Below are 24,144 nucleotides of genomic sequence, written 5' to 3'. Positions count from 1 at the left end.
CTCATTCTGTGTCAGTATGGCTGTAAATAATAATCCTTGGGAAAAGTCCATTTTTAATGAAATATTTTTGCAGCATTAGTAAATCTGAGCTTCCTAAAAAACCAACAAGTTAAGGGTGAGAAAAATGAAGTTAATGTTTAGGGAATACCTTCTTTCATTCAGATTGGTGCTTAATAGGTGCTGACCATCAGTCCATCATTTGGTCTACACCAAGGTCTTGCAGTATTGGTTTCAAGAGTTACATGTGTGTATATTGACCATGAACTGGACATTCAAAAGGGTTATATTATTGCCCTCAAGGTCAAAATCAGGAAATTCTCAAACCCCTAATATTCCACTAATTCGTTTTGTTCTTTTCCTTTTTTCTCTGAATAAACATTTATAATGTCAATTCTTCTTCAGATGATACCGTAAGATCCCTTCTTTTGGAATGCAGTGAACTAAAGACCTCTTCATAAGGAGGAAAACAGTTTGAAAAACAGAGGGCACTCTACTGAGGGTTGACTTGACTCTGTCTCATATGTTGAAAATGTCATGACAGAAGGGCATTATAATTTCTGCCTTAATAAATCTTGACTTTGTTGTTTGTTGCCTTTAACACCCATCATGAAATGGTAAAATAGTAACATTCTTGAACAGAAAACACATTCAGATTCTTTGTCCAGCTTCCCTTCTGCTGCTGTTTTAATTTTAACATAAAAAGACAACAGCATCTTACCTTTGATTAAAAATTTGCTCTTTGGCTCCACCTAAAACTCAGGGGCATGCACAGTTCTCTGTGTGTGTGTGTGTGTGTTAATGACGCCTCCACAGTGGGCTCATCCCCTTGAAGGATGCTAATGGCTTGTCAGTTCCTAAGAGGTGGAGAACTGAGAAGTTTGGGTTTTATTTCTCCTCTTTGGTTTCTTGGTTGTGTTAATTTCCTTGTTTATATTTCTTTCAATTAACATTGAACTTTCATTTTCTGCTTTGTTTTTCTTCTATTCATATAGTCTGCAGGGTATGACTCCTTGGGTAGCAATTGTTAATCAGGGAGAAATGATAGCCTGAGGGTACTGAGTTCCTTGGTGTCAGGATAAAAGTCGTTCTGTTGAAGCCTCATTAGAAAAACTTCCATCACCTGCCTTAAGTAAGCTCTGCAGGAGGCTCTACCAACTGCCCCAGTCTCCTTTTATCTGTAACTGGCTTATTTTCTTCAAATCCTCCTATACTGTGTAGTCTGAAACAATAGTATTACTAGGTCAGTAGTAACTTATTAAAATAAATCAGTTGTAAGGTTTCTCAGGGGAGCCATTTACAATGTAGATTTTGTAGGAAAATAAGAAGCAGGATTCATTGTAAATTGATAAACGGAAGCAACTAAAGAACAAAGGGGTAAGTTTGTTTTAAAAGGAAGTTCTGAAAACATCACAACAATGTTAATTTTAGAGATAATAGTTTTGCTTCTACAGCTCAGATTGAGAAAACTGTACATACCAGGATCTATGGCTTGGAGATTTCTCCCTTTCTCTTCTCTTCTTCCTCTCCCAAGCTCCCTCTCTGTCTTTGTCTTTCTCATCTATCTATCCATCCATCCATCCATCCACCCACCTACCTATCTACTTACTATCTACTTACCTGCCTATCATCAACTGATCCATCATTCACAGCATGTTTTTGTTGTTGTTGTTGTTGTTGTTGTTGTTTTAACTAGTGGGATAGAATAGTTCATCTTTGACAACTGAGCTCATTTCATAATGGAAAGTACGGACTATGATTTGTGATGCATAGTTGGTAGACTCCAGTCCGTGCATACATCCCACAGCCTTCAGTGATGATGCCATTCAGACACTTCTCAATTTAGAAGTCCTCAGATGGTAGGCTTTTTTTCCCTCCTTTCTTCTAATGTGGGATGCAAAGTTCTGAAAAAAGAAAAAAGCCTCATTGCTTCAGTGAACCCCACCTTTTTTTGCAGATAGTGACTGCTTAAACCAGGGATTTTGTGGGGATTGTCTTGCCATCATTTTGTTTTCCCCTCATGATGACTCAGGGCGTTTTGTCCTCAGGCTCTCAATGGATCTGTTATAACTTAGCAGTGGATGACACATCCCAGAGGCTCCTTGCATCTTGGCCCCAGGCCAGAAGATGAGGCACCCTGCTGTCCAATGATTCACAGCAGAACTACTCTAGCCACTTCCCACTGCCCAGGCCTGGAAGGGCACCATAATGAGAGAGTGGGAGGGATATGGTTAGGAAAGTTGTTGAAAAGAAAGCTTTTGTTGTAACTTTCCTTGCTTCAGCAGGAAGCTTAAACCAGAATGAGGTACGCTCATGGTACGCACAGGTTCTACATTTATGAGAATTGAATTGGAAAGTCCCTAGCCTTTTATTTAGGGTAAAGAGTTGTGTTTTAGAGAGCTGCCATTATTTCAGGGTAGGGGTGAGAGGCCACAAAGCATGGAATCCTAAAAGAAATGTAATTTATTTGCTGTTAAACGACTCAGCTGAATTGTTTTGAAATTCTGGTCAAGGTCAGTGTTGAAACAGTGGGTAGTCTGGCATTTCCATATCCTTGGAAGTGAAGAATTGGGTTACCTTGGGAGCCAAAGGATGTACTTTTATCTTCCAAATGTTGATATTTTATAATCAAAAGTGCCTTGTGTTCTCTTATGTAAGGGTTATCACCTGCACGTTATTCATTTGACAGGCATTTACAGAACATTTTCTGGGTGTAGAATTCTACAGCCACCTCTCTGCAGGGACAGATCTGACCAGATGTGCAAAAGAGATGAAAGAAACTGCCAGTCTCTTCTTTCATGTTGCTTTCCTTCTACTTGGGGAAAAACATCAGTATATGAAATGACATTTGAATAACTTGAAGCAGAGTGTTCACAAAAGCAGAATAATTCAGAACAGGCCTTGAAGCCATTAGGTGTATGAATCACTTTCTACCTCCTCTGGGTCCCACACCAGCTATTCCGAGCCTCCGTCAGAGCACTTACTGCATTGTACGATTTGTCCCTCTCCTCTACTAGTCTGTGAGATCCTGGTGGAGAGAAATTTTATCATGTTTATCTGAGCATCCCTGGACTCTAACACAGTTTATTGCATACCTCAAGTGCCTAGTAAATGCCTGGTGAATGAATAAGAGGGACTACTACTATCATTTGGGGGTAGGAGAAGGGAACAGGATGATGGTTTTGTATGGATATAAGCTACAAAGGAAAATATTTGATTCTTCTTTGTCTAGAGACAAAATGTGCATTCCTTCTTGTAATTCTAGTCAGGGGAAACAGTTCGATTTGACACAATTCAATAAAAATTTATTGAGCATGTGTTAAGTTATGATTGTCTCTACAATTATGAAATGTTTTGTACCTTCAAGAGTCTTAGAATTCTGAGTAGCAGTGGGAGTGAGACAGATCATTTCAGTATAATTTGACAGAACTACTGTTGAGGGCATCCAGAAGGCCTTAATGGAAGGGGCAACTAGCTGTGTTGGTTCAGCTGGCAATGGGGATGGGGTTGGGAATGTAGGGGAATCAGAAACTCATTAGCAGGTACCTACAGAAATGGTGTAGACAAAAATTTGAAAGGGAGTAGTGGTCCTAGAGCTGCAAGGGGAGGATAAAGCTGATGAATGTTTGCCAGGTACTCTAGCAGAGGATGATTATTGATTGAGTATTCATGATCAGGGAGTGGTGGGACATGTTCAAGAGTTTGGCTTGACTGTCTGGGTGGATGGTGGTACCAACTGAGAGAGAGAGAGAGAAAGAGAGAGAATGAATAAGAGGAAGAACCTATTTGGGAGTGAGAAAGAAAAGAAGTTGAGTTCATATACGGATGTGTTGTATATGAGATGCTTATGGGCCTTCCAAATAATGTCGTTGAAGTATACAACTCTGAAGCTCAGGAGAAGTCAGGGTATCATATATATGTATTTATATGTATATGATTAACATGCCTATATTATTAGCATACATGTGGCTAAACAATGAAAACTAACAGGTTGCTCACGCACATAATGTAGACTAGAGATTCCCAAGTGCCAATCAACCATCAGGTGCTCTGAAAGCTTCATGAGTGTCATATGGAGAATTGACCAAAAGCAGATTCCTCCATAGCCCGGAGGTTCTGAATCATTAGTGGAGGGTCAGCAATCCCAATTTTATGGGTTTCCCTGACTACTTTTGACATGCACTAATGTGTAGGAAGCACTGGTAAAGACTAAGCAGTGGTATCATCCATGTTTAAGGGGTGAACAAAAGAAGTCTCCATGAGGTAGAAAGAGGTCCAGCAATCAGAGCAGGTGGAGAGGGATATCACAGAAGACAAAGGAGGAGAGAGTTTCTAGAAGGAACAAGGATTGATGTTATAGTAGGAAGATCTAGTCAGAGAATTTGGGAAATACTTGTTATATTTGGCAATATGGTGGTCTAGAATCTTTTGAGATTGTGGTGGTGTGAGGGTTGGAGGTGGGAATGAAGAGGTGGAGAAAGTGAGTTTAATGGACAATTCCTTCAAATCATCTGATTATGGAGAGAAAGATAACATTTGGAGGGAAGAGAATGAAGGTTTGAGAAGGATTTTTTTTTTTCATTTAACCAGAAGAGAGATTCAAAAGAATATTTCGAGTTTGAGGGAAGAGGAGCAGTTGAGAAGAAAGGGGGAAGGAAGGTAGAAAGTGGGTAGAAGAACAACTCTACATGGAAGAAATGCCTCATCCTCTTGAGGTGAGTGAAAGTGAGATGGGGTGAGAGAGGAAGCTGAGGTGCAGTGTTTGATAGAATGTTCAGGAAGATATTAGGAAGGGGCCCTAAACCATTCAAAAGGTGCAAAGCTTATTGATGCTAAACTGAGGTAAAGAGTTTAACTGTTAATTTATTATTTTATGAATATTTTTATTGCAAACATTTCCTCGTGGTCTTTCCCCAACTTATAATGCAAATCAAAATATTTTCTGGATTGATCTCTTGTTGGTTCTATAAAACCCAGATCTCTTGTTTGTGTATTCATAATTTACATTTGTCGGAGTTCGGTGTGTTTTGCATTACTGGAAACTAACATAGGGGAACCTCAACCTCAGTAACTGATTTTGTAAGTGAAGCAGAGACTGAAGATGTGTGTTTGTGTGTGTGTGAGTGATTATCATCATTACTGGGACCAAAAGAAAAAGGGAGATAACAGACATTCAGATGGAGAAAGTAGTAGTAGGATGAGTGAGAGAGAACTTACTGTTGGCTATTCCTTTCCAACTAAGTTTTTTCCCAGTTTATAGATTCCCAAAAGGCAAAGTCTAACACTTTGTATGAAACAGCAAAATTGGGCACCTAAAATCAAATAACCAAATGAATGGGTTTACAATCCACTAATCTCCTAGAACAATCACACCAATGAAAGCTTACCATTTAAAGGATTCTCCAAAGTAGGAACAGAAGATTAATGAGTTGTTCCCAATTCACTCAATTATGTTCTTTTAATTTGACTTTAAGTGTTTATTTTTCCCAATGTTGAAAAATTTAAAAGCTGAGGTATAAGGAAGAATGGAAACACCTATAATACTAAAACTTACATGTAGCTACTAATAATTTCCTGTATTTCTTGCTAGTCTTTTCTCTGTGCAAAACTTTTTATAGGAACATGCTATACCTACAACTTTAATCCTGCTTTTGCCACTTAACATTATAGCAGAAACATTTTTCCGTGTAACTAAAATATATTATAAAATATATATATTTTTAATTGTAGAGTGCAGCATCAAGTTTCCCATATTTTATTTAGCTATTCCCTTACTATTGAACATCTAAATTGTATTTATTTATATATTTAATTTTATTTTTAAAAAATATTTTTGTTAATTTGAGAAAGAGCGCGCGCGCGAGAGAGAGAGAGAGAGAGAGTATGAGCTGGGGGAAGGGCAAATAGAGAGGGAGAAGGAGGCTCCCTGCTGAGCAAGGAGCCCAATACCATGTGGGACTCGATCCCAAGATCATGACTTGAACTGAAGTCAGACACTTAACCAACTGAGCCACCCATGCACCCCTAAGTTTTTAAATTTTCATTACTCTAGGTAGCATTGTTGCAAACACCTTTACATATAAAGCACTTGCTGCATTTCAGGTTTCTTTTCTGAATTACTATATAAAATACATAATAAAGTTATAGATTTGGGTACTTATTGTCAAATTTCTTTCCTAAGACTTATGTCATTTTGAAATTGAAAAGCAATATATGAAATGTATAGTTTACCATATATACAGATTATCAAGTATTTTATTTTTAAAAACCTTAACTTTGCTGATTGGTAGGCAAGACAAACCAATTTCAATTGATTTTAATTTTCATTTCTTTGATAAATATTGAAGTTGAATCTTTTCCACATTTTGACAAAATTTTATTTCAAATTTTGTACTACTTATGAATTAAAATGATTTTCTAATGGATTTATACTTCTGTTTTTAAATATATTTTATTGAGTGGTTGCTGGGCGCTCAGTACTCTGTTGAGCATTAGGGACAAGGCAAAAGAATGAATTGTTTTCAACCTTAGGAATATGTATTTTATAATCATGTAACTTGCAGTATGAAAAGGGCCTTAAAATGTGTCTTATTCCACAATTGAGGAAGCAGAGGCTAAACCTATAAAACAACTAGGGCAAACTCACAAGATAGTTGCTATCATGGCACAGCATAGCCTTGATTGCTGGAATTCAGAGGAAGTAGAAAGCTGTGTGACCTGGCCTAGTAGGGCAACTGTCATTTTAGAAAGAAAGACTTGCTGGAATTTGAAGGATAGGAAAGTTCAGAAAGATGACAATAGAGGGACATTTTAGGAATCCACTTAGGGCTGGGAGGTGGAAATGAACATGTCACAGTTGCTGGAGGGATTAGATTCTTCAGACTAGGGCAGAGGGTTTGTGTTGGGGACAGACTGGGAGGTGCAGTCACATTAAACATGTAAGTCCCAGGTCCCCTGGCCCCCCTCGTTGAGACACATCATCCTGGCTTCTGTGAGACAGCTGAAGGTCTCCTCCGAAGCACGAGCCGCAACCTATATGGGGCCATCCTTGTGTCACAAGCAGATTGTACCGACTTTAGCAAGAACTAACTTGTTGATCTCTGCTGGGCACGCCGAAAAGTGCCTCTGAGTTGCCCTGTCGAGTGAGTTTTAAGGCAGCAGCCTTAGCTGGACAGAGGTCTGGGCAGGGAGTGCAGAGGCCTCAGGTTAATTCCTGTGTTATTCCACATAACCCTGTGATTTTAGGCAAATTGCTTATCTTCTTGTACCTCAGTTTCCTCATTTGTACCATGAGCTCTTTCTAATCGCAGATTGTGTAGTTTCTAGCCAGAGCTCAGATAAGGAACAGCTTTTACAGGGCACTTTGGAGAAAAGAGGCAGGATATAAATAGCAGGGAAACTCTGGTCACCCTCAGATCTAGACCAAGGAGTCCTTTCTCTTAATTGACAACTTTAGAAGGTATGAAGAAATACCAGGGACTTGCCTTCCTTTGTGTCTGCACAGATTTAGACAAGGGACACTGGGGCAAGTGTCCACGTTACCTGTCTTAGGTGTGGACAGGGAAAATCAAGAGGCATATAAGAGCCTATGGTATTCACTCAAACCTCCCCATAAAAAGCCTATTTTTCCACTCATATGCTTCTTTTCTCTGAAATTTTTGAGCATTTAATTCTTGAATTGCCCCCCACCCCCCCAGGTTTCTTTTTTGCACATATTTTGGAGGATGATCGTCGATAAATTGAGTGTATTTTTATAGTACCTCTTTTGGGGTTGTCTTTTACAGTGATCAACTTTTCTTTTTAAATTTGTGCCATATCTACTTATTTTTCTCTTTATATTAGAATTTAATCTAGGAAAGAGACTATCTGTCCTGGTTTCATTTTAATGTCTACTTTATATAGTCTCAGAGAAACAGATCTTGCCGAGGTGAAGAAACTAAGCTGGAGACCAACCAGTTGATGATGGTTTGCTTATTCATAGGCAATGCATATCCAAACCATCCATCCCCTCTGAATCTAGAAAATTTGGTGGTATCTGAGAGATTAGTAGAGCACCTGGCCCATACGTATGCCCAGTAAATGTGGTTTTTTTAAATTAATGCATCTGAGTGGTTTTATAATTTAGCAGTCACTACACGAAGTAATTACTGTGTAGGAAAAAAATATTACAAAAGAATAAAGAAAAAATCCCTCTAAAATACATAAAATATATTCAGTAGTCTCTCCAACATTTGCAAGTAATTAGAACTTTTTCATTCATATTTAGAGTGTCGCCCTGCCTTGGCATATTTGATGTTTAAATGAACAGATGCAACTTAGGTTTGCAGGGAAGGTTATAGATTCCAGAAAACTTTTTGACACACTTTCTAATTGATCCCCCTAAAACCCTAGGAGATAGGTTGTGGAGATAATGTTATCTCCCCTTTACAGAGAAGCAAGCAACTGGTGGAGGAAAAGAAAACAGAAGGGATTTTCCTAATACCAACCAGTTTGTATATGACATATTGGTGAAGGTGGAACTTATTTCTTCTGATGCCCAGTTCAGGGCTTTTTCCACTCTCTAAATCCTTAATCTCTAAGAGGAAACCTATCTTAACTCTCTTATCCTTTCATCAAAGCAGCAAAATTTATACAGGTGCTGTAGCTCAGATTCTGTGTCTGAGTGTTCCAGCACCATCGATCTTACCCTACCTCCTTTCTTTTTATTTTTACCGTGTTCTCCCTGCAGGAGCTGACTCTTCCTTCTCCCTAATTAATTTTTATGTGGAAACTCCTCTAGTAATGAAATTGCATGTGTGAGTGTTTTCTCACCTGGTCTTCTGTTTAGTACACCTGAAGGGAGCAAGCATTTCTGCTGTCTCATGGCATTATCTTTGCTGAGGGATGAATTTGTGGGAACTAAGATAACTGCCTTCCTGAGGGTAAACCTTTTTTTTTCTTTTTTTTTTTTCTTCTTCTTCTTTTTTTTTTTTTAATCAAACATTCTTTGGTTTGGGCACAGCTTTGATATTTCCAGAGGTTACCATTTGTTGATCATTAAAATGCATTGGTTCCTGCCTGATATTGGCTGCAAAGCACACGGTATCTGCGTAGACAAAAACATGGACTTTGGAGTCAGACAAATCAGGTTTGAATACTGATTTTGCTATTTACTGGTAGTTCACTTCTTGGAGTTCATTTCTTCTTTTGTGCAATGGGGGAGAATACATTAATGACATCTACCTCGTGGATTTATTAGGAGGATGCAGGATAAATGATGTTTTTCTTATGATGAAATGAGCAGAAAAGCGCGGTCCTCTTCCTGGGCTGCAGATCCCTTTTGTGTGGCATGTCTTCCATGTCCAGCTCTGCTCTCTTCCCTGCCCTGCTCTGGGATGCTTTCTGCCCTGGGAGGCTGACCAGTGAGGTGGACAGCAGCAGCTTCCTTTGCCCTCTGGCTCTGTTGCATTTGCCAGTGGGGAGTCCCGGCAGGAGATCAGAGGAGGATGAGATCTTGTTCATCTCCCAGTCTCCTTCCTTTCAGGGTCAACTGACACCAGCTGTGTCCCAGAGGATCACCATTTTTCAAGGCAGATTACTCTAGGACACTTTCCTCCTGGGTATCTGTGACCTACCTCTCTCCTGGTCCCTTTTGGGGATGGTAAAAACTCCATTATTACTAGTTACCAGAACTTCACTATCCTTTGTAGGTTCCTCTACCCTACTTTCATCTTTTTAAAAAAAGATTTGATTTATTTGGTTATTAGAGAGAGAGAGAGAGAGCACGTGCGCAAGAGAGCACGCACGCACACACACACACACACATATGTGCACATGAGCAGGGGGAGAGGTGGAGGGGAAGAGAAAGGGAGAGAAACAGACCCCTTGCTGAGCATGGTGACTGATGCCATGCAGGGCTCCACCCCAGGACCAGGAGATCATGACCTGAGGCAAAACCAGGAGTCTGAGGCTTAACCAACTGAGCTATCCAGGCACCCAACTACTGTCATCTTCTTAAATAATCTCTTTACTAACCCCTCCTTAAATGATCTTAATATGAGTGTGTTGTCTGTTTACTCCTGGGACCTGAGCTGATACAGTGTTCATTACTGCTTAGTTGAAAGTCTATTTGCCTGTCTGTCTTATTTGAGGGAGTCGGGTACTTCTAAGGGGAAAAATGAGAATGGGTTGTTGTTACTCATCATTTGATACTAAGAAAAGAAAAAGCGATGAAGGCTGATGGTGATGGTGGTGATGATAATGTGAGCTAAGCATTCTAGACACTGTTTTATACACGTTAGGTCATCGTTTCTTGGCCTTTTACCTAAGATCAAGTGCATACACATTAGGTCATTTAAACTCAAGACACACATGAGTATTGCCTTCTTTTTGCAGATCTCAAAAAAAGTCAGAAACGTTAAATAACTTGCTGAAGGCTACACAGGATGCCTTGGAGAACTGAAATCCTAATCTATGCCTCTTTGGTTTCAAGGTCCATACTGTTATAGCCAGACCATGCTGCCTCCTAAGTATATAGGCTGAGAAGGGCCAGCCAACCCATCAACAATTTTCAGTTAAACTCATTTTTCTTTTTCAATTTTCTGCAGGTTCCAAATTCCTATAGGAAAGTCTTTAAATGATGTCAAGGCAAATTTGTTAAAAATGTGTTGAGTTCAGCAAACCTTATCAGGTCAATTCCATGATTTGTCTGATTTGACTGAGTTGTTAATTTAAAACTATTGAGTTACTAGCCCACCAGGGGCTACGAACTATTCCCGGGTTGCCCCTAAGAGGACTCATTAAATACTGAGTGAGTCATTAAATATTTTGAATGTGTTTTTCTCTGAAAGTATATAAGCTTCCCACAGCATTTAGTTGCGTTTTATTTTCTCCCTAGGTATGGAATATTTAGTTCTCAGTTTATATTATTTCTCTCCACTTCTTAAGTTGATTCTAGGTGGGTAATATAATTTCACATTTTCTGAGAACTTATAAAATGCACGGCATTGTAACTAATTGGTACAGGTAGACTAAAGTTCTGGAGGTATACTAGCTGAGAACTCTGCATTTGTGGGTTCCCTCTTCCCTCCAACCCCCACTCCCCTAAAAATAATCTGCGCAAACTCAAAGAAACCATAGTTATCCTAGCAGCTCACATTTGTGCATTTTTCTTTAACCTCAGGCAAACATTTTTATTAACCCCTGAAGAAGACTCTGTGCCCCAGTGAGCTGTGACTTGGGATATTCTTAGCAGTAATAAACTGAATTTCTCCGGTTCTAGCTCCACCTTGCTGTTGTGGGATCTCTGGCCTCCCTAAAACTACCTGCCTTTTAGTCTCCTAAGTCTTGAGGGCTGATTCACATGTGTTCAAAACAAGTCTTAGAGGCTTGAGAGTGCACCACTGCACTCTCAAGATTCTGGAGAGCCTGGTGAAGAAGGTCCCCCCTCCATTGGTGTGGGGGACCAATGGGTTCTCCTGCTGCTGAGGGCTGGCCTGCTCCAGGGACCTGGACAGATGCTGTGTTCCGTGGAGCCCCTCCCTCCATGTGTTTCTTAAAGTATATATAGTTACTTGGTGTGAATGTATTTATATATTTGAATTCACACTATCCAGCACTTTGATATTTTTCAATCACTTCAGTGAAATAAGCTCCTTCAGACCTTACTGTTATTCTTTTCCCTAAACCTCAGGCACAAGTCTTTAGAGAAACAGGGGGTAAATCCAAATGATAGAATACATGCTGTTAGAATCAGCCTGTTCCTACCACAACAGCCTACATCTACAGCGTCTGTGTCTTTTGTGTTTTGGCCAAGCCTGTTTGCCTTATCCCCCTTTCTCTTAGAGTGACATATTTCCCAAAAGGCATTTCAGACTATATGCAAATATTCTCTGTGAATATGTAAATCATGCTCAGAGTCAGCTGAATAGCAGAATGGATGCAGCTCCTATAGCCATTGTATTTGCTCCTTCTTTAAAACTCAAAACAGAATCTCCTTCTTAGCATCTAGTGGGAAGTGAAGGTAAGGTAATAAGGCTGTCATGTCATTCAACGGACGACTGCTCCGAGATATTCTTAGAAATTACGGTTATTACTTTTCTAGGTAAACTGTTGCTCCCAACTGATTCTTACAACATCTTTTGAACCCAAAGAGTAGCGAATGCCCTAAATTTACTGAAGAGCCACTATACTGTGGATGATTGCTAATGATGAAACAGGAGGCCACCATGCCATGGTTAGAGGGCTTTCAGATGAAGTAAGATCCCTCTGGTGTGGCAAGGGCTACCTCAGTGAGTGCTTAGTGGAAGGGTAAGGAGGGGTCTGGAGCTGTCCCAGCCAGGATGGGCAGGCACACAGCTCAGCATGCATCTACATTGCATACATGTGAGTGTAAGTTGTGGCTACCATACCTATTTTTTTTTAAGCCACTAGAAATCTAGAAATGTAGACTTGAATATTTAATAGAAAACAGATGGTGCTTGAAATCTCTAACTTACATTTAACAAAAGCTGTTTTGGAAATGCTGCTTGTGTGTACTTTTATTGCTTTAAACACAGCACCATTTTAGCTTGTTCTGAATAATTTAAGAATTACTGTCCTAGTCTAAGACAGCATTTCGAAGTACACGTGTTAATCATATACTTGATTAAACATTTCCTTGCCTTTCTCTTCAGAATGCCAGTTGGCTTTTGAGTGGATAATTGTTGCAGTGGGAGCTGTGACGTTGGAAGCTACTATTGTCCATTTGAATTATTTAAAACACCACCATGAAAAGAAATACCTGTGATTTGCTTTCTCGGAGCAAAAGCGTAAGTACTTTTGTTTTCATTTCTTTTGTAAAAATGAGTGCACGTAATTTTTTTACTATTTTCTTTAGATTGTAATACTGTGCTATCACGATCAGGCTCGTGGGAACCCCTTGGTCGACTTTTAGTTGTCAGGCTGTATGGAACTTATTAACAAATGAAGACTTGTTCGTCTGTGTGGCCTGGTTGACATTTGATGGGAATTCTCTTCGAGCCAGTTTTTTATGCCTACCATTCATTTGTATAAGCCTAGTGGTGTGAGATTGGACACCTTGATGTTGGGATTGATGCAGAAATTATGTGATTAAAAACTGAAACTGAAGAAATGTATGTCTTGAATATCGAATTTCCTGGGCAAGTCTGAAAGGATGTATTGAATTTACACTGCTAAGTACTTCAATCAATCACATTTCCAAAGTTCACATACATGGTGAATAATGTGAATACTTGATCAGTAGAACATCCCTTCCATGAGCTGTCTACTTTATCTACTTTAGCATAGGTCTCTAATTTCTCTTCTCCTTTAGTGAACATCCTTGGGCCCTGGTGTAGATTAAGCCTTCTTTCCAATTTACCTGGTCTCCTCAAGGTACCAAATGAGTGATAATTTTTAGGTTCATATTAGCTTATGAAAGAAAGTATAAGCAAATAGAGCAACCCCAAGAAAGCTATGCAAGGCAAGGATGAAAGGAGGCTGTTAATTTCTGTGAGGCAAGCTCTAAGAACATGTCCCTTTGTTCATTTACCCAAGGGGAAAAAAAGGCATCCAAACAGATGCAGTTGTGACGTAGGAACATTCATTTGAAGGCATCAGAAAAACCACAAATGCAAACACATTTCTCTAGTAAGAGAATGCTTTGTGTTACAACCCGTGATTCTTTTGCAATGGCCCAAGGCCATCTCCGATTCTTTCTGCAGAATTACTATCAGGCTTTTAAGGGTATAGTGCCGGAGCATGTGGAGAGGGAAGGATAGTGTGCTCAGTAGGGTTTCTTAAAAAATGAGGATGTAACCAGAGGTGTGCCAGTTCTTGGAGTACAAGCTGTGTTTAATAACCAGCAAAGAAATTCAACAAAGTCTGAGGAAATATCCAAATTCATTTCTTTTCTTGGTTGGCATTTGGTTGTATGGATTACTGTATGAAAGAAAGGGCCATGGCTTGGAGCCTGGGGTTCCTTTGGTCATCATATATTTGCTCGTTGTAATAGAAGGTGGCTTGCCACCAAACTGCCAACACATCTTTCTGTCACTGAGTTTTTCTTGCTATAAGTCAAATATGAAAGTAAACCACTCACATAATGCTTCTTTCATTAAATTTCAGGGCCACATGATATGAAAAAATTGTGTAAAGGCAAAGGGGAGAATACTTTGGATGATTAAAAAATATTCTTAAACATTTCCTTGTTCTTGGAGGAAAGCATTCTACAAGCAAATGATTAACTGAGCTGTGACTTTAAGGAACTGTGAGCGCTTAATGATGCTAGGAGATTTCCTATTTATATTTGCTTAATGCAAAGATTTTCATCTTGGTGGAAAGGCTCATGATTCCCGGATTAAGAGGACCTGAATTGCCTACGTGTGTCTAAATGTAAATAGTAGAGCTCTTATTTCACCACTTCTTAGCTTTTTGAAAATCCACTGGCATGAAGAAAGTGCTTTCACTTAATTAAATGACTCTAGGCAAGAGATTGCATCTCTCAGAGAAAAGAGCCAGACTTTTTGCCTAGTTAGAAGTTTTCACCTGCGAGTTTCAAAAGTTCATTTTGCAGTGGTCTGAAAAAGTCACCCCGCACCCTCTAAGTCTCTGTGTGAACAAAGCCCAACATTATGCTCTTGCAAGTAGGTGTTTCCTGCTTTTGATGAGGAAAATTTTAAGAATTAATTTGGTTTTGGATTTGAGAATGTTTTTCTTTGGCATTATGACATTTAAAAATCCAAAGACAGTGTTCTAAATGTTAAAACGGCCTCTGTTCCTCCCGCATATCTCTACATATCTTGTCTGTGTCATTGTAAAACTTCAGGTGTACGAAAGAGCAGGAAAAAAATGATCATCCTGAGACAATTACTTTGTTTTTTTTCCCGAACACTTAAAGCTTGTTCATATTTCCCCCTCACATTCAAGGTCTGGTGCAATGTCCCTTTTAATGATTAATGCTCTGGATTCTTCCTTTATTTGGAAGGGATCCATGAAAAATTTTAGCTATAAAAATATAAACAAAGTACTCTTTTCTTAAAGTGACATTTTGCTCCTTTGGGAGCATAATTTGTGGTTGTGGTGGGTAAAAATGAGAGGAACTCATGTGAACAGTACAAAAGTGAAATATGGCCCCAGTGGCTGTGGTCTTAGGGCCTCTTGTGGGAGACAGACATGCATCAAAGAATCACACACCTATGTGTAAAGCAGCAATTCTCCACTGTATTTCCTTCCATAGGCCAAATATCTTCAACCTGTCCTCATATGTAATGGCTTCTTTTTCCATCATGAAATGTCAACTTCCTGAGATGGAGGCTTTGCTTATTTATTCATCACTGTATCTTTCACATGGTAGGTAATTAAGTGGCAGAGGAATGAGCAAATTAATACCCTGTGATACCTGCTGAGAGAAGCTTCCTAGCACAGTGACAGCATATAACAGAAAGACTTGGCTAGGTCAGGGAGGCCAGTCTAGCCATTCCTGAGAAAGGGGGATCTTCAGGGTAGTCTGTGATCTGAAGGGTGACTTAGCCTACCAAGGTGAAGAGAGTGGCTTCCAGGCAGAGTTAACTTGATGTGCATTGATTCTGTAGTGTTAAGGAAAATAGTAGCTTCAAGGTCATGAACAAAAGCTAGAATGATGAATCCACTAGTGGCAACTGTAGGGAGATAAAGCCGAACATTGTTAAGAGATATTTGGGAAGGAAGAAATGATAGGGCTTTTGGAAAGGTATTTATTAGAGGTAGTATCTAGGAGAGAAGAAAGTATGGAGGGTGCCTCTTGGGCTTGTAGCTTTGTAGTTGACAAAATGGATGCAGTTCTTCCACCTCAGTGGAGGGGAGGGGATGGGAAGAGGGTGAATCTGAGTCCATGGCTATGAATATTGGGATATTTCAGGATATAAGACTGTGGAGAGTGATCTTATTTAATTCACACGATAGGTAGATTGGAAAACTCAAGTTAACTATTAAATTTATACCCTCGACTGTTGATTCAATATAGAAAATAGGGGGACACTTTTATTGAAATTAAAAAAAAAATCCTGTGAGTTTAACTCCAAGCTGTCTTCACCAGATCTACAAGTTGCATTTATTTACTTAAAATTTTTATATGGTATCCCTAGTATATTTCTGGAAACTGATGCTATAATGTGATTAGTTTTGATCTATATTTTTATATTGTTCCTGAACCAAGTAAATACATAATTTTAAAATTTATTAATAATTATTTTCCTAAAATTATTTCAAAGTAAGTGAAATAGCATAAACTATATTAATTTGAAGTAAATCAAAGCACTTAAGCTGTTTATAAAATTGAAAATGTCTGAATGAATTGAGTATCACTAATATTTTCAAACATTATTAGGGTGAACTAACATGCAACCTTTTATAATAAGTGGACCTAAATTTACGATCAGTTTATCATGTTATTAGAAATATGAATCATTTAAAATTTTGCTGTTGTGATGATTCACAAGTTTGTCTATGACAAGGAAAAAAGTCAACAAATTTAAAAAATGGGAAACTATTCTACAGTATATTGCACATCAAATATCAAAAGCAAATACTTTAAGCTTTAGATTCCTGACTTACATAATTGTTCCAACTGTCCACATCATTTGTTTTTAGAATACATGGTATTAACATTAATAATTATTATAATTAATATTGTAATTAAGTGTTAACATTAATACATTGAAATATCAAAAGCAAGTACTTTAAGCTTTACATTTCTGACTTACATAATTTTTCCAACTGCCCACATCATTTATTTTTAGAAAACATGGTATTAATATTTATCTCTCATAAAAATGGCTTCACCAAATTTTATAGGACTTGTAAACTTTATAGAGTTTCTAGCATATAATTTCTTCTTGTAGTTGGAAGAGAACTTAAAGATCCTCTGACTCAACCCTTTTATTTTGCTGATAAGGAAATGGAGATGGAAGTCAGGAGAGATGAAATGACTTGCTTGAAAGGTGGCTTGATTTAGTTGAAAAAAATATGACAGCTTTAAAATCATACAGAATTAGGTTCAAAATCTGGCTTTTTCAACTTTCTGGCTGTGGGGCATTTGACAAATTACTGACTCCAGTCATCTAACAGGCGATGGGGAAATGACATTAACACATAATGCTTGGTACTTTAAAGGTACCTGATGAGTTCTCTCTGCCTTTGCCCTAGACACCATAACTTGTAAGTGAGGGAGACTCCCTGTGTTCTTTCCTTTCTGTGCTTCTTAAAATGTAGTCAAAGCTGGGATTTAAAAAAAAAAAAAGAAAGAAAGAAAAGAAACAGCTATCTCTTGCCTGCTTTAACGTATTTCAAATGCCCAAAAAATGCCAGTGTTGGAAAAACCTTGTCATCCAGATGAAGTTCTGTAAAAATTAGGGCTTTCAAGGAGAGAACAAATGAAAAATAAAATACAAAACAGATGATCACTTAGGTAGCATCTGCTTCTTTAAAAACTCTGGATTTTTCTGATTTAATAATAATTATAAACAGCAAGAGAAGAAAAGGAAAACCCTTGGTTGGGCAGATGACCCTTTGAAATATTTATTTCTAACAGGAAGTGTTGCAGTAGAAAATTCTCCCATCAGTTTTGTGATATGTACACTCTCCCTCTTTTTAAAGTTTTCAGGCCACTTCTGAGTGGACTGACATTTCATTTTCACATGTCTCATCTAAAGTTCTTATGACTTCTTAGAGTTTTATACCTCTTGGGGCACTTAAGGTCACATTTGTTTTTTTTCTGGCTGGTTCTTTGTCCATACGCTGAAAGAGCAGAGCATAAACAGTATTGTCCCTGTGCTAACCTTTCAAAGGGTCTTTGCCATCTGTGGAAGCTGGGGACAATTCTTGCTGTTCTGAATGCAGCTTTAATGGGACAGAACAAGTCTCATTTGTACAACCATTATAGTTTTTTGCGGTTTTGTTTTAAAACCATCCTTGGTGAGATATATAGAAAATACACACATGGTGTAAGTTTCAAAGCAGGGAAGTCTCATGTAGAAGGGAAGCCTTATTTTGGTTTACTATTCTGAGTTATAATGGATCAACTCATTTCTCTATTTAAGCCTTGCTTTCTCCTGACTCAAGTATGTTGTCATGAAGTCATGTAATTTTATTCCAGAATTTATTCTAAAATTCTAGAATTTTATTCTATAACTATCCTAGTTGTAAACATCTAGGATTTTTTTCCTTCTATCTACATACATAGCAATTTAGGACAGAAGCAGAGTAATTAATAAAGAATATGCTTTTTGAAGCTGTTAGAGAATTTCTTGAAAAAGTGCATCTAGCACAGCTCTGCTTTTAATTAAATAGTTTAATTTGCTACAGTGGTCAAGATTCTCCCACAACCCTTTAGCATCTCCTGTTAACTCTAGTGGGTCTTTTCAGTCCACTGGTCCTAAAGAGAAAGGAGCCATTTACAGCAAGCCCAGCATCACATCCATGATTCAGATTTTCCTTGGCATTTCTCCAGTGAAATATTGATAGAGTATAACTTTTCTGAGGTTAAAGATTTAACTCTAGCAGCTTGTATTTCTGTTGAAAATAATTTTTAAAATAATAGACGTACTCTTCTTTGCTTTAGAAGCAATGATCAGGATAGCCTAACATTAGGTTCTGAAACTCTTCAGTATTGTAATATGCTTTCACTGATCTAGATTTTTTTCTGTCTTTCTGGTATAAGGAAGCCAATGTGATCAAGTATAGCAATCTCAAAGTTGGGCTTCAAAAAGAAAATATTAGGACTCCTCTTATTTTTAAAAGATTTTATTCATTTATTTGAGAGAGAGAGAGAGAAAGAGATAGAAAAAAAGTGAGAAAGAGCATGAATGGAGAGAAGAGGGAGAAGCAGACTCCCTGTGAGCAGGGAGCCCGATGTGGGGCTCAATCCCAGGACCCTGGGATCATGATTGGAGCCGAAGACAAACATAACCACTGAACCACTCAGGCACTCTAGGACTCCTATTTATATTTACTTTCTAATATCACCTTTTTAAAAATCTCAACTTTTTGTATATGTTTGATAAATACACAGATGTACATGTGTGCAATTGATAAATACATGAATTGGGAAAATATATTCAAAATATTTTTCCTGAGAGGGATATATAATCAACATAGTTTAGAGGCCATTCTTTGCAGTGAAAAAAAGATAGTTTTTGAATGCAGATACCTGGATTCAATCCTCAGATCCACTAGTGCTTAAAGATCTGACCGTTAGTAAATTACTTTTTTTTTTTCCTGAGTCTTAGGGCCTACGTGTGTAGAAAAGAAAAAGTATATCATAATGAAGGGGAAAACATTTGTCACATAGTAGTTGCTTGATAAATTCAATCTGGAGGTTTGCAGATGCTCTTTTGTAGTTACAGAGCTAAGTGATAGTATCTGGCCCATAAATGAATCATTTGGAAACAACAGGAAATGAAGTGCATTCCTCTCACTAAAAAGGTTCAAGCTCCCAAGACAGTTTAGTTAATTTCCATATTATGCAAAAGATTCAGGGATAAGATGAGTGGTTAAACAGGGTAAAGGTTCATTTCCTGCCAGTTATGAATTTCTATGACTATAGGCCATGTATTCATAAATTGAATTGAAGGTCATTTTCCAAATAAATACAGAATCAAGGTGTTGGGCCAAAAGAGAGTATTACTCCGCTTAGTTGCCTTAAAAATACTATAGACTGTGGGGTTTAAGTGACAGAAATGTATTTTCTTAGAGTTCTACAGGATGGGAAGTCCAAGATTATGGTGCTGGCCTATTCAGTTGCTGATGAGAGCTCTCTTCCTGGCCTTCTCATTGTGAACTCATTTAATCCAATTACCTCCCAAAGACTCCAATCTCTAAATGCTATTATCACCCTTGGGTATATAGGACATCAAAATAGGAATTAGGGGGGTGACACAAATATTCCTTCTATAACAGAGTTTGATATTCCTTTTTATTTTATTTTTAGATTTTGATCATAATAGGTGTACTTTTAAATCTCCATCACCCATTTTACCCATCCCCCACTGTCTCCCCTCTGGTAATCATCAATTCTCTATAGTTAAGAGTCTGTTTCTTGATGGATCTCTCTCTCTTTTTTTTCCTTTGTTCATTTTTTTTTTGTTTCTTAAATTCCACAAATAACTTAGATTATATGGTATTTGTCTACCTCTGACTTATTTTGCTTAGCACTATATTCTCTAGCTGTATCCATGTCACTGCAAATAGCATGATTTTATTCTTTTTTTTGGCTGAATAATATTCCACCATATATTTTATATATGATCTATATATCTATATCTACTTATCTATATATCTCTGTCCATCCATCCTTCCATCATTGTTGTTGTGATTTGCATTTCCCTGGTGGTGAGTGATTTTAAGCATCTTTTTATGTGTCTGTTGGCCACCTGTATGTCTTCTTTGGAGAAATGTCTGTTCATGTCTTCTGCACTATATATATATATATATATATATATAGTTATAGTGTATTTTTAAATCAAAGGTTATTAGAAAACTGGAAAACAATGTGGAATTTCCTCAAGAAATTAAAAATAGAAGTCCCCTGTGATGCCACAATTGCACTACTTGTATCCTTTACCCAAAGGATACAAATGTAATACAAAGGGTCACTTGCACCCCAATGTTTATAACGCAATGTCCACAATACCCAAACTATGCAAAAATCCCAGATGTCCATCCTCAGATAAATGAATAAAGAATACACACACACACACACACAATGGAATATTACTCAGCCATCAAAAAAGGATAAAATCTTACCATTTATATCAATGTGAATGGAACTGAAGGGTATTGCGCTGAGTGAAATAAGTCATTCAGAGAAAGATAATTATCATATGGTTTCACTTATATGTGAAATTTAAGAAACAAAACCAGAGGATCATAGGGGAAGGGAAGGAAAAATCAAATAAGACAAAATCAAAGAGGGAGATAAGCCATAAGAGATTCTTAACTCTAGGAAACAAATTGAGGGCTGCTGGAGGAGAGTGGAGGGGAGGATGAGGTAACTGGGGGATGGGCATTAAGGAGGGCACGTGACATAATGAGCACTGGGGTGTACATGCAATTGATGAATCGCTGAATTCTACATCTGAAGCTGATGATATGCTGTATGTTAATTAATGGAATTTAAATAAAATAACTAAAAAAATTTTAAAGCAACTTTCCGTAAAGTATCTCTGTTGGTATTCTCTGAACTCATGAATTTTCATAAATCTTCTCATCTGGTAGGATGAACTGGATAAGTTTTAATTCTTCATTAATCAGTTCTCTTATGTATTGAATTCTGATGTATCTTGTAGTATTTTACATTAAACTCTCAGTTTTCTAGTATCATGTATAATTTTCTTCCTACCAGTAGGAGAAATTCAAAATCTCTTCTGCTCAATTGGATTTGTTAGTTTCTTGATGAAATTGCCCTCTGTTTGACTTCAGATTCTTTTGGATGCTCTACATTTGGATAAAATTGGCACTCACCAGATGTCTTTTAATTGAAGTTCCCTGTTCTTTTTTGATAGAATTGTTGTTTAGTATTTATTCAAAACTAGAAACAAATCCTGGATGTTTGGAGGGTACAGGATATCTGGAATTTTTTTTTTTCATGTTGAATTGAAAGCCCACCTAAATTGGCTGTCAGTTTTTTGAGTCTAGAGCTAGAAACCCATCTGGTGAAATATGCCCCACAGCCTTCCTAGAATGGCCACTTTGCCTGGAAGGCTTTAAAAATGTTGTCCAAGGTTTATGAACCAAATTTATCTTATGCTTTAAAAAAACCTTTTTCCAGTTGTACTTTTATATTGCTGAGTTTGGGGAATTGCTCTTTTCATGAATCCGGGTAAGTAATTTATACTATTTCAGAACCTTAGTGTCTGCCTAGAGAAGAGCAGAGCAGAAAGAAACTTGGTAAGGATAATACATTTTGTATAGCATTGCAGAGGTATCTACATTTATTATTCCTCATAATTACCCTATAAAATTATTGTTTTGGTAATTTTATGGCTAAAATAAAATAAATGAAATGGTTCCCTTCCTAGACTGCTCTCCTTTCTCTATTGTATCAGTCACCACCTAAGTACAATATTACAAAAATTGTCACAACTTGGGGTACCTGGGTGGCCTAGGCGGTTGAGCATCCGACTCTTGAATTTGGCTCAGGTCAGGATCTCAAGATTGTGAGATCCAGCTGCCTGCATCGGGCTCTGCATTCAGTGGAGAGTCTGCTTGCATGCACACTCTCTCTCAAATAAATAAATAATCTTTTAGAAAAGTTGTCACAACTTAGGATCCTGATAAAGTTAAGTGTATGGAAACTGGATTTTTCCCTTGTGGTCACTCATCAGAATTCAAAGAAAGTCAGAGGAGATACTATAGGTAAAGCTACTTTGAAAAGTGTAAGGTACAAAGCAAAACCAAAATAATAGTCTTTTTAAAAGATTATTTATTTATTTATTCATGAGAGACACACAGAGAGATAGAGAGGCAGAGACATAGGCAGAGGGAGAAGCAGGCTCTGTATAGGGAGCCCAATGTGGAACTCGATCCTGGGACTCCAGGATCACACCCTGAGCCCAAGGCAGATGCTCAACTGCTGAGCCACCCAGGTGTCCCCAAAATAATAGTCTTGCTTGTGTTTTTATTCGCCAGAAATTGGAAGAATGACTTGTAGTTTTAGAGGTTTCATTTTTTTTATTATTGTTCCTTCTTTCCTGCTTGTGCTCTTTACAAGATTCAGCAAATGTTTATTGAGTGGTTACTATGTGTCAGGAGCTGTGCTGGGCTCTGGTGAGCCAATGGTGAGTGAAATAATTATGGTCTCTCTCTTCATAGAATATTTGACAGCTTAACTTACATTTTTAATAATTTTATTGCTTTTATTTTATCCTCCTCCCCACCCTAGTCTGAACCTCTCAAGTCTATCCCACTTTAATCTTTAATTCTTGCCAGGGGGTCTAAATTCTGGTCCCTCTCACACCTCCGTGTACTTATCTTCATCACATTGTGAGTAACTTGTTTGGCAGAGATACTTTGAGCTGTGAATAATGCGCCATAATTGTCAATTACACTCATTGTTGCAGAAACATAGATTATTTTAGAACAGTTAAAAAGAATCATTCTCAGATAATCAACAATAGTACAAGAATAGCTGAGAGTAAACTGAAAGTATGGAGGAAAAGTCTGAAAGAATAAGGACTGATCACCAACTATTTTCCTTGAGATCAATCACAGGACAATTTTAGTGGCCGAAGTCCATCATTACACTGTTGTCTGAGAAAAACCTCCACTTTTTTTCAGTATTGTGATGTGTTTGCTATTCCATTTTTGGACAATTTCAAGTTGGAGTTGAATTCTGAATGATTATGTTCCAGAAATAATTGCATATGTTGTACTTAACAATGTATAAACACCAAAATACATAAAAATAGGAGGAATCTCATTGAATTGATAATAACTATTCAAGAATAATTCCTGCAGACAGTATCATTCTGTAGCGAAGTGAAATTATGAAGAAAAGCATAATAATTTGATTAGGTTTTATAGTAGTAGTATTTTATTCCAGAAAAAAAAATACTTTTAAAAGCCTTTTAACTATAGCCAATTTTCTATTTTAAAAATTAGAGTTAAATATCACTTTTCACTATTGAAATCAGGCTACCTGTTAGCCAAGGTTTTAAAGGTTAAAAATAATTTCAGTTAAAATTATTGGTGTGTTTCCCAAGATCAGTACTTTCAAGGGCAGCAGGGGTGTGGTCTTTAGGGTCCTGGTTTATAGACTTGGCTTTGCCACTTTGTATCTATGTCGTAGGTAAGAGAAAGGAAGGTGAGAAAACTATAAGTAATTAGGTTATTATCACATGCTCCCAATATCTGTGATGATTGTTACAAGGGTAAAATGAGAAAATAGTACCGAAAGCACATTACAAAATAAAAATAAACAAAAAGCCAAACCAACCTAGCAAAAAACAACCCCAAATAATGTTATATAATATTTAGTCACATATGCTTCTGTAGCAAGTAATTTAAGTCTTGGGGTTTTTTGAAAACTAGAATTGATCCATCAGCAAACAGAGTAACATAGAACAACCTTACTTTTATTGTTGAAAAAGGTCAGTCTATCAGTTCCCATGTTCTCCTAAATTGTGCATATGA

General features: G+C 37.6%; 1 protein-coding gene across 8 annotated transcripts in view; it reads left to right on the top strand.

Moving 5' to 3' along the window:
* The window catches only part of PDE4D (phosphodiesterase 4D), a 1,385,565-nt gene that overhangs the window by 283,215 nt on the left and 1,078,206 nt on the right, over positions 1-24,144 (top strand). For all 8 annotated transcript variants that reach the window (XM_077897892.1, XM_077897888.1, XM_077897887.1 and 5 more), the window contains one exon: positions 12,651-12,785. In XM_077897892.1, coding sequence (XP_077754018.1) covers positions 12,744-12,785 — 42 coding nt within the window. In that variant the 5' untranslated portion in view covers positions 12,651-12,743. The remainder of the gene's footprint in view (positions 1-12,650; positions 12,786-24,144) is intronic.

The sequence above is a fragment of the Canis aureus genome, chromosome 5, assembly GCF_053574225.1.
Source record: "Canis aureus isolate CA01 chromosome 5, VMU_Caureus_v.1.0, whole genome shotgun sequence".
Taxonomy (NCBI): domain Eukaryota; kingdom Metazoa; phylum Chordata; class Mammalia; order Carnivora; family Canidae; genus Canis; species Canis aureus.
This window is presented reverse-complemented; position numbering and strand designations above follow the sequence as displayed.